Below are 13,596 nucleotides of genomic sequence, written 5' to 3'. Positions count from 1 at the left end.
CTAGCCTGCAGTCGGGGAATCCCCGCCCCACCCCCTTCCTGCTGCCTCACTTCCTCCTCTGCAGACTGAGCTGCCCCCTTCCCCACCGTCTGCTCCCCCTCCCCCCCACAGGCACTTGCTCTGGCCCGGCTGCTCCGGGGTCCCCCTTTCTACTCTGCTTCTGTGGTTCACTGTTACAGGCAGAGCTCCCCCTCCCTGACACACTGGACCCTCACTCGCCTCTCCCCCTTCCCCGCCAGACACTCGCCCATGGGCACAGCACCGCACCAGGCTCCCTTCCTCTTAGCCTCTGCTGGCGGCTGCCTTGGCTGGGGCCTGACCATGGAGAGGCCTGACTCAGCAGCAGGGCGTGGTTTCCAAAGGCCGTGGCACTGTGGGGTGTGGCCAGCGGCTAGGTCAGAGTGGGGGGAAAGCACAGCCCCTCACCCCCGTGTGTCCTGGCCTCCGTTGTGGGGGTGCCCCCAGACTGCTGCTGTTGTCCCTGGTGTCAGCAGGGTGCAGGGCCTGGTAGAGACAGTGGCCATGTACTCTTGGATGGTGCAGGATGGTCTTCTGGACGAGGAAGTTGACACTTGGGTGGGTGGGGGTGTCGCAGCGGAACAGGCTGTGGGCACAGCCCAGGGGCCTCCTTCCTGCCTGGGTGAGTCAGAGGCGGGGTGCTCTCCGCTTGGTCCCCTACGCTGCCTCAGCAGCTGCCCCCAGTGTCCCTGAAAGAGCTGTAGACAGGAGGGGGCAGGGAAGCAAGGTGTGGCAGGGCATAGTGGCTGGGACAGCTGTGTGGACACCTGGGACAGGTGGGCTGTCTTTTAGTACTGGGACCACCTGTCCATCATCACAGCTGGCCAGATGATCTGAAATGGGAACAGCAGTGTGGGGGTGCCCTGCCCTGCCCTCCCTGGCCTGGGCCTGTACTTGGTGAGGAAAGGTCCTGGGAGGGACACAGACCAGCAGCCTCTGGCCCCTCCTGTCCCAAGGAGAAGCTGAGCAGGGAAGTGGCTCCCCCAGAAGGGGAAGCAGGTTGAGGGGGGCCCTAAGGCAGCAGGTGCCTGGTTCCTCCTAACCCCGCAGGCAGTGAGGAAGGGGTTTCTGAGCCACCCAGGCAGAAGAGGGACCGCCTCTCCCCACAGGCAGGTTCTGAGGATGGCTCCCCACCCCCTCACGTACGCTGGCATCATCCTGCCAACCCACACCCAGGCTGGGGCCGGTGAGGAGGAGTCCCGGCTGGTTCCTTCCAAAACTGCCCATCATTTGTGAAACTCAAAAGTAAAACCACAGGTTGCTGGGTCCTCAGGGAGGGGGCAAGACTCAGCCCTCAGCCCCACCCCAGCTTCCGCTTTCCAGGTGAGTTGGGGAAGGCGGTGCAGTGCCTGACAGGGCTGAGCCGGGTCTGGGATACATGGACTCCCACTGGGGTCCCCAGAGCTGACATCCCGGAAGAGGCACTTTCTGGCTGCAGTGGGAAGGCTTTGTAAAGTGGGGAGAGCTGGACGTTCCCCTTGGCATGGACCAGGGAAAAGTGTAGAGGGGGGACTGGCTGGAGGACTGAAGCCTAGGAGGCAGTGTGGGCGGTGGAGTCGGGATCCCAGATCGGCCCACCACACCTGGTCCCCCCACCCCCGCAGTAGCAAGCAGGTGGCAGAGCAGACCTGCTGGGTGGCTTCTCCAAGCCGCTTCTCTGGACCTGCGAGGGAAGCAGAGGCCCAGGCTCAGAGGCAGTCTTGTGTCAGTGAGACAAATCGCTAGACCTTCTGCCACCAGAGGCCACCTGCTGCCCCAGCCCCCGCCCAGAAGGGAGGTGACCCCGCCCAGCTCTCCTGAGCGAGCCAAGCACCCCGGGAAGGCACTTGGGACGTCCTTAGGAGGGACTCAGGGGCCAAGAGGTCCCTCATCTCGACCCCTAGAGGTTGTCCAGATGTTGTCATGCAGAATGGGGCCCCAGAGTTGTGGCTGTTCCCCAGTGTATTCTTAGCACCCAGTTCCCAGCCTCTACTCCCGCAGTACAACCGGCCACAGTCCTTGGGCGCCGCCTGGCGGCAACAGCCAATGCCATCTCCCGTCTGAATCCTACCATTCCTGAGATCCTCTCTGGGACCCAGGTGTGCGGGCCAAGGGGAGGAAGTGATCATCACTGCTTGTGCTTGCTCTTCGACGCTCACTGCACACCGTTACCAACGACACGGAGCACATTTACCAGCATCTGACTCATCAAAAATGGGGAATGTCAAGCATTGGGGTAGAACCAGCGGTCCCAGGGAGCCCCAGACTTCCTGCAGTCTTAAGCGAGAGGTGTCTGATAACACATCCTCGCAGGGGAACCGTGCTGTTCTTCCCCAGCGGGCTCCTGCCTGCCAGCTGAGCCGCACAGCACCTCTGGGTGCCTGGGGGATGCTGGTCCCTGTACTCCCGGGCAGGAGCCCCAGTGGAGCGCGCCCTCCGCCGCTGCTCCGAGCCCCAGCGCCCCCTGCTGGCACCTGCCTATCCCAGAGCCTTTCTTGTCCAAACTATGGTGTCCCTCCAAAGCGTTAGATCTCTGCTTCGCGCGTAAGTATTCACAAGCCCCTCGCTCAGGGGAGATTTCAATTCCTGGCTCCTGGCTGCTGTCTCCTGCACGTCTAGTCCCATCCATCCTTGGAGACCTCGGTGAGGCTGCGCTCCGTTTGCCTGTGCCACCTTCCACCCCGCACCCCCCAGCCTCTCCGCTTCCTGCCTCCCACATCTGCTCTGCCTCCCCGCCTACCCTGACCTTAAGGGCTCTCCCATTCCCACGGACCCCCCTCGAGGGTTTGTTCTCATCTGGCTGAAGTCTCAGTCAGGCTCCGTAGGCTTGATCTCACCTCCAGCTTCACTGCTGCTTATGTCTCCTGTGGGCCAGGCTAGCACCCGGGCCCTGGTCCTAGGAGGCTGGCCACCTGCTGTAGAGGCTACATGTGACCCGAGAAAAGTGGCTTCTGCCCCAGGCTAGTCTCACTTTGTTCCAGACTCTGGACCTCAGGGGGGCCTCCATAGTGCCCCCCAACTCCTCTCCTGCAAGCCTACCCCCTCCCCAGCCTCTCGCTAACCACCTTGCTTCCTATCTCACAGGACCCTGCCAACCCACCCTCCCAGCCCCCACCCAGGGCTGGCCACGTGTGTCTGCAACCAGCCCTCCCCTGGCCATGGCTCCTAAACCTCCTTGGCTACTCAAGAAGTCCTAGTCAGGTGGGGTGCCACCACCTGTAATCCCAGCAGGTGAAGTAGAAGGATTGGAAAGTTTGACCCCAGGCTGGGCACCTTAGCGAGATCTTATATCAAAAGTTGGTGGTGGCGGGGGCTGAGGAAGTAGCTCAGTGTAAAGCCGTGTATTCAAACCCCAGTGCTGAGGGGGGAAAATCTGTCAATTGCTTTTCCCCTTCTCCCTGACACTTTCTTTTCTGTGCTGGGTGGGCCCTATCAGCCCTACCAGTGTGCTGTCATTTCCCACCCTAAAACACATGCACCCTGGGCTTCCTCCAGAGACTGCAGTGGAGCTCTTCCCTGAGCCCCCAGCCCTGTGCTGTTGATGTCAAACAGACCTGTGGCTCAGTGGGTGCCTAACTGGACCTCTGACCTCACCCCATGCCTTCAGTTATGACAAAGCTGGTCCCAGACCCCACCTCCACGGCTGGCCCGTCGGGAAGTGCTCTTGGCAGTACCTTCCCTCCAGAAGCCAACCCCTGCTTGTCAGTCCCAGCCTCGGCCCTGCACCAGCCTCGCTGCCAGCTGCTCTCACCTGCACTATGGCAGGAGCCTCCTAACTTGTCAGCGGCTGCTGCTGTGTCCCCTTCCCCACTCAGCAGCCAGGACGATCCTGTTAAAATGAACATCACACTGCTCAGACTTGCCATAACTCCCTCAAGATAAACGTCAAAATTCTGACAGGACCCACAGGCCCTTTGTAATCCTCCAGCTCTAGCCACTCTCCCTCTCCCTCCCTCCTCTCCAACCACTTCTCTTTTATTCAAAGCACCACAGCAGGATCTGCCTCAGAGCCTTTGCACTGGCTGATCTGTCTGCTTGGAACCCTCTTTGCTCACATAGCCCTAAGGCAAGTTTCCATGGTAGACAGAATAATGGCCCCCAAAGATGTTCACATCCTATTCCAGGAACTTGTGATTATGTGACTACATGGCAAAAGGGATCTTGAGATGAGATTACTGTGGATTAACCAGGTAGGATGGGTGTAACCAGCCCTGAGAGAGGTGGGGGGGGCATTGTCAGAATGACACATCCAAGGTGTTATGCTGCTGACTTTGAGGAGGGAGGAAGGGGTCCAGGGCCAAGGAATGTGGGCACCTCTGGAAGTTAGAAAGGGCAGGAGGCCACCCTCCTAGGCTTTTTCCCCTGAAGGCCCCAGAAAGGGCAACATAGCCCTATGAACTTGACTCAGAGCTCAAAGGGACTTCTGACCTCCAGAACCATATGGTAATTCAGTTGCTTTAAGCCAATTGAGTTCACAGCAATTTGTTCCAGCAGCAGTGAGGCCGCACGTGAGCCCTGACCTCCGGTCTCTCCAGGGCCACTGCATGTACAGGGAGGCTTCTCTTGACTGTCAGAAGCTCGCCTGTCCTGCCTGCCTCCCTACCGCAAGCCAGGGCTCTTTGTCCTGCAGCACTTATGCCTTCACTGGTTCTGTCACTTCGTTTTATGCTCCCACTGGAGTATTAGCAGGGTAGGGCTATGCTTCACTGCTACACACGGTGCCTAGAACAGTGCCAAACCTAACACCTTCTGAGTGAGTTCACCACCTCTGGTAAGGCACCAGGATGTTTTATTTTTCTTTTCCTCTTGTCCAGGGGACTGAACCGAGGGCTTCTGCCCTGAGCTATATCCCCAGCTCTTTCTTTTTATTTTGAGACAAAGACTCACTAAGTCAGTAAATTGCCCAGGCTGGAGTCTAATTTGTGATCCTCCTACCTCGGCCTCCCAGAGTGCTGGGATTACAGGCATGAACCACCATACCCAGCTAGGATGTTAGTTTTTACCCTCCCTGATACACACGGGGGACTGATCCCACAGTGCAGGGTGTATCTGCATTCATGACCCCTGGCTGCCACTTCAAGCCTGCAGCTCTCTTTTCTTTTGGGTGCCTAGGCCCCAAGGCCCCATGGTCCCCAGGTCACTCTCCTTGTCACATGACACTGGAGCTGCTCATGTCTGTGCTCCTGGAGCTCAGCGTCCTCTCCAGAGCACTCCTGCCCTGTGCCCCTTCTCTGCAGTGTTGCCAATTTTTTTTTTTTTTTTTTGAGACAAGGTCTATGTAGTACACGCTGGCCTTGGACTCATTTACATAGCCTAGGCTGGCCTCAAACTCACGGCTATCCTCCTGCCTCAGCCTCCTGCAGTCCTGGGATTACAGGTGTGCACCACCACACCCAGCTGCACAGTCTATCTTGTAAGCTCTAGTTGAGGCTGCTGGTGACTTCCTCCTGGTGTCCATGTGAGCCCAAGTTGGAAGCCAGGGCCCCAGGAGTCTTCCAAGGCCCCAAACACTGCTGGCCAAAGGCCCTGCCAAGTTCACAGGCCTGATGTCTCCCTGGGAGGTGGGTGCCGCCACCTGCAGGGCTATGTGCTGTGTGGCCTCGGGGAGCTGCCTTCTGCCCGGAACATGCTTTTCTTAGGAAACCTGGTCATTCCCACCTCAGAGGTGGAGGGATCACTGAAGCGCTGTGCTGCTACTTATGGAAGGATGAAGAGACTAGTGGGGACCCCCAGCCCCATGGCTCCATCCTCGGCCTCAGCTCTAGGGCCGTCACCTCTGCTGGGGACCTTTCCCAGCCTCCCGATGCTTCATCCTATGCTACACAGTGGGGCTGCAAAGCCAGGCTCTCTCCCCATCCATAACCGCACTAACATGCCCACTGCAACCCTCAGAGCCAGCTGCAGGCCCGCAAGGCCCCGTCCACCCAGTGACCCCCCACCTTCACGGAGACCATGGCGCTCACTCAGTCCTGGTGTCTTCCTGGAGCTCGTCAGTTCTCCTTCCCAACCCCGCGCAGTCCTGCTGGTCTGTCCCCACTCACCCGAGCCCCCCGCCTCACCCTACACGTGGCCTAGAGCCAGGGACCTTCCTGCTGAACTCAGAAGCCACCTGTTCTTTAAAATGTGTTTATTTTAAAACATGAAACCCAAGCTGAATAGAAACCACAGAAATTACATCGACGAGATTTTTAGTATTTGCCAAGAAAAATAAAGTCCCCCAAAAGAAATAAAGATCAAACCCAAAACCCAGTTTTAAAAAACAAAAACACAGCGACAGGACACACAGCCACGGGCCTACAGAGGCTGAGGGGTGTGGGCCCGGTGCAGCTTGGGTGTTAATGCACACGGGGTAAGATGCACGAGGGCGGCGGGGAGGGAGCGCTTAACAAAATCATATATATAACAAATAGGGCAGGTGCGCAAGCATCATGGCTAAACGAAGATTCCCACACAAAAGGCCCTGGTCTCTGGGGCCCGGGGCTGCCAACTCATCCGCCTCCGGGCTGCGCAGAGCTAGGACCTGGGTAGGGGGGTCAACGGGAGGGACCTGGAATTGCATAGTGAGATGGGGTGGTGTCAGAAGAAGGGTCGGGGTGCTCCCAGCCAGGCCCTCCCACTACCCCACCTCAACTCACTTGGGAGGGCTGGGGCTGGATGCCGGCAGGGGAAACCCATCACTGTGTCCGCTGCCCCTGCTGGACCCTCCTGGGGGCCTGGTAGGGCCCTGGGATCAGGCGGCGGCCAAGCCTCCGTGGACTCCTTCTCCCCACGTGGCCAAGCCTCACCCATGCTCCAGAGCCCAGGAGGGCTGAGTGGGAGTGGCAGGTGCCTCTAGCCTGACACCACAGGAGGTGCAGTGATGTGGCTGGGCAGGGTGGTCATGAAAGGGGCACCAAAACTCAGAACAGAAAGAAAACCAAGGGCAGGAGCCGCTGAAATTGGGGTGTGAACCCCTCAATTTCTTCCCCTTTCCTTTCTTCAGCCTCAGTGGGTGAAGAGTCACAGACAGAGCACGCATGTGAGCGTGCACACACATACACACACACACGCACACACACACGATGGCAGGACTCCCAAGATAACATAGGTTCATGGCCGTATCTGGGCAGCGCCTGCCTCTCATGCTATGTACATTCACCTTGTGAGTGGCTCTTGGCCGCTGGCAGCGCTTGTGCTTCTGAGCGGGTCCTGGAGCACACGGCAGGCACTGCCCTCCAGACCCGCGGCCAGGAACGCGCCTGCAGCAGGCCGAGTAGCCTGGCTGTGGCCAGCCTCAGTGGCTCCCCCCACTTAGAGCAGGACAGTCCCTTCCATGAAGTTTGATCACACCAGAGGCTCAAATACACAGGCCGGGGGCCCCAGGTCTGCTACCTCCCCTGCCCATCCCCTTTTGGTCCCACACACCAGCACGAAGAAGGGTTTTTGGAGGAAGGGCAGGTGAAGGTCACCCTGGGAGGGGGTAATTCTGGGTAGGCAACTGCCTGCTGCTCCAGGAGGGAGAGCCACGGGTCTGCCTGGCCCTGCCACGCTGGCCAACGGCCTCTGGCCACCCTGGTCACATATGGCCATAGACCGAACCAGACTACACCATGTCAACTGGTTGGGCCAGAGCTGGAGCCAACAGGGGCAGAACCTCAAGGTCCTAATTTGGGGGCTGGTTCTATACCCCCCAATGGCAGGAAGCACAGCAAACATCGTACACCAAAGCCAAAAGCACCATCGGGAAGCCTTGTTCCCGCTTCACAGGGAGGAGACTGAAGTCATGACAACCTGAGCCCAAGGCCCCGAGGACGTGGTCCTCCTAGGCAGCACCTGCCCGGAAGGGGAGGGGTCTCCAGGCCCTTCGGGCTGCCTGTCCATCTGCAGCCTGTCCCCAGCAGCACCCCATGAAGAAACTGCTACTCCAGCCCTGGCTCCAGCTGGCCATCCTGGGCCTCGGCTCCGGGCTGGACTTGGGTCACACTCGCTGGCTCTGGGTGGCCAGGGGCGCCCATGGAGGCTGGGAGTGAGGTTAGTGGTTAGTCCCAAGAAGGGCAGCAAGGGCTGGGTGCACATTCACAGCTGGCTCAGGCCCAGCCCGAGGCTGGGCTCCAGGGACACTGCATCTGTCCTGGGTGGAATGGAACCAAGGGAGGGCCGGGGCAGCAGTGCAGCTCAGCGGCCGCCCCAGCCTGCCCTAGAGATGACAAACATGGTTAGTGCAAAAAACAAACCGGATGAAGCTGCCAAGTCTTTGGGGTGGGAGGAGGGGGTTTGGCACCAAGAAGGTGGCCAGCACTGGGAGGCCAGCGAGTGACCGGGCTCTGTGTCGCACCTGCTGTCCATGGAGGGATGGGTGCCTTGGGGAGGGTGAGCACTGGGGACGAAGCAATGCTGGGCAGGAGGCAGAGGAAACACCTCCTTGGAGCGAGGCTCTGGGCGATGGCGGGAGGTGAGGCGGTAGTCAGGGCAGCTGCGTGGATGAGAGGGCAGGTGCCTGCTGCTGTAGAGAGACAGGCGTGTGGAGGGTCCCTACGTGCGGAGACCATCTGTCCCTCTGCGGCCAGCGACACCAGGCAGAGGGGCTGCTGCTCTGCCTGTGAACTAGGAAGTGATCCACGGAAGCAAGGGTGGGGGCGGCAGGAAGAGCTCAGCACCGTGGAAGGGAAGGGGTGGGGGTGCGGCCGAGGAGTGCGGCAGGCAGTCGGGAGGGCCATCTGCGGAGGGAGCAGGTCAGGACAGGGGCTCCTGGCACACAGCAGGGCTTGGTGAGTGTGAGGGGACAGTGAGATGTGGGAAGCAGGTGGCCAGGCAAGGCCAGGGTGGCAGCAGTGTCTGTCCAGATGGATGACCAGGCTGGGGCAGGCATCTCCAGCCCCCTGCATGGGGAGAGGAGGGGGAAGGGGCTGCAGAGGGACCAGGCTGGCGTTCGGAGGGTCCAGCGGGCAGCCGCAGGGCAGAAGCAGCAGTGCTGGCCTGGGGGGGGGATGATTGGCACATGGGGCAGGTGGCTGGTCGGTGCGCAGTCTAGTGCCCGCTGCTGCTGGAGTCAGGGCGAGGCTGGCTCGTGGCGAGGTATTTGGCTCTCATGCTGGAGGAATACTGGAGGAGAGAGGGAAGGAGGGTCAGCAAGGGGCCAGGCAGGGCCAGGCCAGCCAGCGGCCTCCTCAGGGTGATCCTTGGTGGAGTGAGCCAGAGCCAGCCTTTGGTAGGCAGTCAGACAGCACGGGGCACAGCTGGCAGAGCCCCATAGGGAGGGGGCTGGGGAAGGAGCAGTGGCCCAGGCTCCGGGTGGCGGGAGGACTGGGTGCAGCTAAGGGGGCAGTGGTCCCTCATGGGCCGAAGTTGGCCTTGACTCCACACCCTAGACCACTCCCCACTCCCCACTCCCGATTAGATGAGCACATTCAGTTTCTTCTCCCCTTTGCTGGCATTTGGGTATCCATCAGAGCCTTAACACCCCTAAGAGCCGTAACTACCCCTCCTGCCCAGAACCTGGAAGCCACATGCAGGCTGCCTGCCTAGTGTGCTAAGGCCCAGGCCTCTACCTCAAAGCTCTGTCCGGAGCCAGGCTGGGTCCTCTGGAGGCCAGGCCATGCCACAAGTCACAACCAGAGCCCATAGGAGTGAGGTCGCCCTGGCCTCCTGCCCTGCTACTCAGGGCCACAGCCCTCTGCCCCGTCACGCCCAGCTGCAGTGCTGTTGCCACCTGCTCGGGTCAGGGAGAGGACTAACTGCAGGGCCGTCCTAGGCCTCACATTCAGGGAGAGGTGACAGGTGGGGACCCCACCCCGCCTGGCCCTGCAGACGGGCCATACCTCTTTGCCACCCTCACCCAACTGAGTATGAAGGCTTTGAGCGGTGCACGTGTGTGCGAGAAAGCGTGGGGCCTGTGTGTGCTCACGGGGAGCATGCACACAAAGCATGTGCCAAGGCCAGGCAGTGTGCAAGTGGCTCACATGCCCACGATGGGGCCGAAGGCCAAGGCTGTGCCAAAGGTCGCCAGTGGCACGGAGGCCTGGCAGGCTGATCCTGCTGGCCCCAGGTAGGCTCCTGCAAGCCCAGGGACCCCACACTGGTCCCCACAGCCCCCAGACCCAGAGGGACAGTGCTCCTGGGGTTCCCCGAGGCCTTCCCAGAATGCCTAGAAGGTTGCGAACAGCCATGAGGTGGCCATGGAGTGGGCAGGAGGAGCAGCAGCACCAGGAGCCATGTCATTCCATGGGCATGCAGCAGAGATGGCAGGGAGCAGCCAGACCCTGGAGGAGCCCCCGAGGCGCCCGCACTGCCACGTGGAACAGTGGGGCCCTGTGTGCACACCCGTGCCAGCTGACATGCAGGGCCGTGATGGGGCCAGGCACTAGGCAAGGGTCTGGGTGCATAGTTCCCTCACTGAGAGGTGACAAGAGGGGCTGGGCCCCTTGTGCTGATGGCAGAGTCCTTAGAGGCTGGGGACGTGGGATCAGGCTCGCTGCCCCTGCTGCGAGACAGGCGGACTGAGGACCAGTCGGTGCCTCTGTGGCGGGGCTGTGCACTCAGCGTGGCACTGGGACAGGGCCCGAGGCCAGCGCTGGGAGAAGGCGGTAGTGAGAGGTGGGTAGGAGGAGGCATGGAGGCGCAGGCGGGTGCCGTGCAGGTGGGGACCGGCCGGGTCAGTACCTGTCACTCTGAGGGCACAGCTACCACAGCGTTCGGGCACTGTCCAAGGGCTTAAACTGCCAGCCTGCGTGGCTGCCAGAGTCCAGGGCAGCCAGATAGCGCTAGGAGGGCCCGGGGTGGGAGGGGTGCAGGAGAGAGAGAGAGAGAGGGGGCGTCCTCAACGCCAGGGCGTGGCCAGCCCCGAGGGGGCTGTGGAGCCAGTTGGGCCTAGGGGTCAGCAGCTCGGGATGGCCTCTGGGCCTTACAGACTCCATCCAGGCAGCCCAGGTCCAACTCGGCCATGAGACGACAGGACAGCAGGGGGATTTCTCAAGCAAGGCGGCTTCAGCCTCTTGGCCAGGCCCCATGGCCCAGCCCCCTAGGAAGCCTGGGGCTCGGAGCTTGGCACCGGCTCCTCTCTCACCGCAAGCCTACCCTGTCCACTCCTGTCCATGTCTCTCACCCTCAAGGCCAGAGAGGACACCAGGCCCAGGCTGGAAGAGCCAGAGACTGAGACACAGGTGGAGGCTTGGGAAGGAGCAAGGAAGGAAAGAAGGGAGGAAAGGTCACTCCTTGGGAGGTGGGGAGACAGTGCCAGGCCCCACACAGTGAAGCGTGAAGGTCACTGACCCCAGGGCACCCACATACTGGCATATTGGAGAGGTCCTGGCTGGGAAGCCCCCGCATGGCACTAGAAGTTCACAGCCACCCCACGGCCCATGCTGTCCATGGGAGTCACACCACAGCACGAAAGTGGCGGGGCAGCGCAGCCCTTGGAGGCCGAGGGTCCCTCCCACCCATCCTCCCCAGAGACTTACTGAGGGCGGTGGGGACTCGCGTCCAATGAGGGGCGTGTTCTCACAGCGGGGATTCTGGAAATTGGCATTCTGGCTCCTGAGGGAGAGAGAGGCTATAAGGGACAGCAGTCCCGCGAGGGCTCATCTCTTATGCAGGCAGACCCCATGCCTAGCCGGCTCTGCCTAGCACCCATCTTTGATGCTGACCTCCACGGCGGACTGCTGGGTTCTCACCTGTCACCTACCTGTCACCCATCACCTCTACCTGGCCAGAGCCCACCTCCCACCAGGCTGCCTACCCACCACGTAGCTAGGCCCTCCATCTGACCATGTAGTCCCCCACTGCCCCTCCACCATGTTAACCCAGGGGCAGGGGGTTCTCAATGCCCTGAAGTCTGAGGGCTGCCTGAGATGCAGTCCCTTTCCCCTCCTGTGGGCCCAGCCTGCACCGCGACCCTCCCCTCTGTTTAGGGAGTCCCAGGCTGTATCGGTGCAGCTGCTGACCTGCCCATGGGCTCCCGGAGCCAGGAGGCCTTGGCCCTGCCTGTCTCCTGGGGCTGGCCCCAGCTGCTGTTTGTGACTCACATGTACTCGGTGACCGGGGCGTTGCTGACTGTGTGGGCCGCGGCCGGGATGCTGGTCTCACTGCCATAGCTGCTGCCACAACTGTATAAACTGGGCATGTGCACACGGTAAAGGCTGTCGTGCACCTGCCGCGGCCCTGGGGCCACCTCCTCTTCGCCATCTTCATCAGGGCCCCTGCAGGAAGGGTCATGTGACACTCAGGACAGCATGGGGGAACCAGCATGCAGCCTGCAGGTGGCTCTGGGGCGGACCAGCTTCCGGTCCCGCTGGGCCCCGTGCACACTGTGCACTGTGCCCGTCACCCAGGTCTGAGTCTCAATTTTGTCCTCTAGGGTTGGGCACTCAGAAACCACAAAGTCTCCTGCATACCACACCTCATGTGCAGCCCGCACAGGTTAGCAATGGCCGTCTGCTTATTAAAAGAGGAGCATAATCCCCTCCTGAGAACAGCATAAGGCCAGGTGCTCTGCTGTCTCACAGGGCCGGTCTGCACCACCACATAGCCTGAGCTGGTATTCCTTGCCTTGCTGCCCTCTGGCTTTCTGTCCCACACTCCACACAGTGCTTGTAGGGCGAGCTAGGATGCCTGGGCCAGGCCACTGCTGCTCTGGAGCTCCTCCACGCCCTGCCTGTTCCAGATGGGACATAGGCCTGGGCTGCTGGACAGTGAGCACTTCAGAAGAGAGACAGAGGCAGCTGCTGGCTGAGCAGTGACCACCAGCTAAGCCCCAGGGCACGGTCCACAGACACCGTGGCTGGTCTGCCATCATTCAACTCTTGAAGTGTGGCTTTCTACCACTCCTTGTTCACTGCAAGGGACACTGAGGCCCAGGACAGTTAAGAGTCCCAAAAATTGTCCATGACTCCAAGGATGGAGTTAGGATCTGAACACAGCCGTGTGGTTCAAGTGCTACACTCTTAACCATTCCACTGGAGCTGCTGTCTTTATTAGCACAGCCACCATCACCACCGGCATTACCACATCATTGCCATTCCATTACCATCACTGTAACCACTTCACACTGTTGACACCCACACCTCCATCACCATCATTAACACCACCATCAACATAATTATCACTGCCATAGCATCACCATCATTGTCACCACCTTACCATCAACACCATGCCCATCACCTGTCACCATCGCTACCATGATGACCAGCACCACCAACACCATCAGCATCACCACCTGCATCATCATCAACACCAAGACCATCATGACCACCATCATTACCAAATCACCATCATCAGCACCATCATTACCACCACCATCACCATATACCATCATTACCATCACCAGTATCACTGCCACCACTACCATCATCACCATCATCACTATCATTACCATCACCAGTATCACTGCCATCACTACCGTCACCACCATCATCACCACCATCATCACCATCACCAGTATCACTGTCATCACTACCATTACCACCATCATCACCATCATTACCATCACCAGTATCACTGTCATTACTATCACCACCACCATCACCACCATCATCACCATCATTACCATCACCAGTATCACTGCCATCACTACCATCACCACCATCATCACCACCATCACCATCATTACCATCACCAGTATCACTG

The 13,596-nt window shown here is 60.0% G+C and overlaps 1 protein-coding gene across 2 annotated transcripts in view; it reads right to left on the bottom strand.

Moving 5' to 3' along the window:
• Positions 1-6,109: 6,109 nt before the first annotated feature.
• The window catches only part of Ttyh3 (tweety family member 3), a gene marked incomplete at its 5' end in the record, with an annotated part of 30,822 nt that continues 23,335 nt past the window's right edge, over positions 6,110-13,596 (bottom strand). Inside the window, 3 exon segments of one of the 2 annotated variants that reach the window (XM_005397873.2) lie at positions 6,110-9,078; positions 11,433-11,508; positions 11,997-12,170. In XM_005397873.2, the coding sequence (XP_005397930.1) occupies positions 9,004-9,078; positions 11,433-11,508; positions 11,997-12,170 (325 nt within the window). In that variant the 3' untranslated portion in view covers positions 6,110-9,003. 2 annotated transcript variants of the gene reach the window in all.

Source organism: Chinchilla lanigera, unplaced genomic scaffold, assembly GCF_000276665.1.
Source record: "Chinchilla lanigera isolate Chin_1 unplaced genomic scaffold, ChiLan1.0 scaffold00059, whole genome shotgun sequence".
In the NCBI taxonomy this organism is placed as follows: Eukaryota; Metazoa; Chordata; class Mammalia; order Rodentia; family Chinchillidae; genus Chinchilla; species Chinchilla lanigera.
This window is presented reverse-complemented; position numbering and strand designations above follow the sequence as displayed.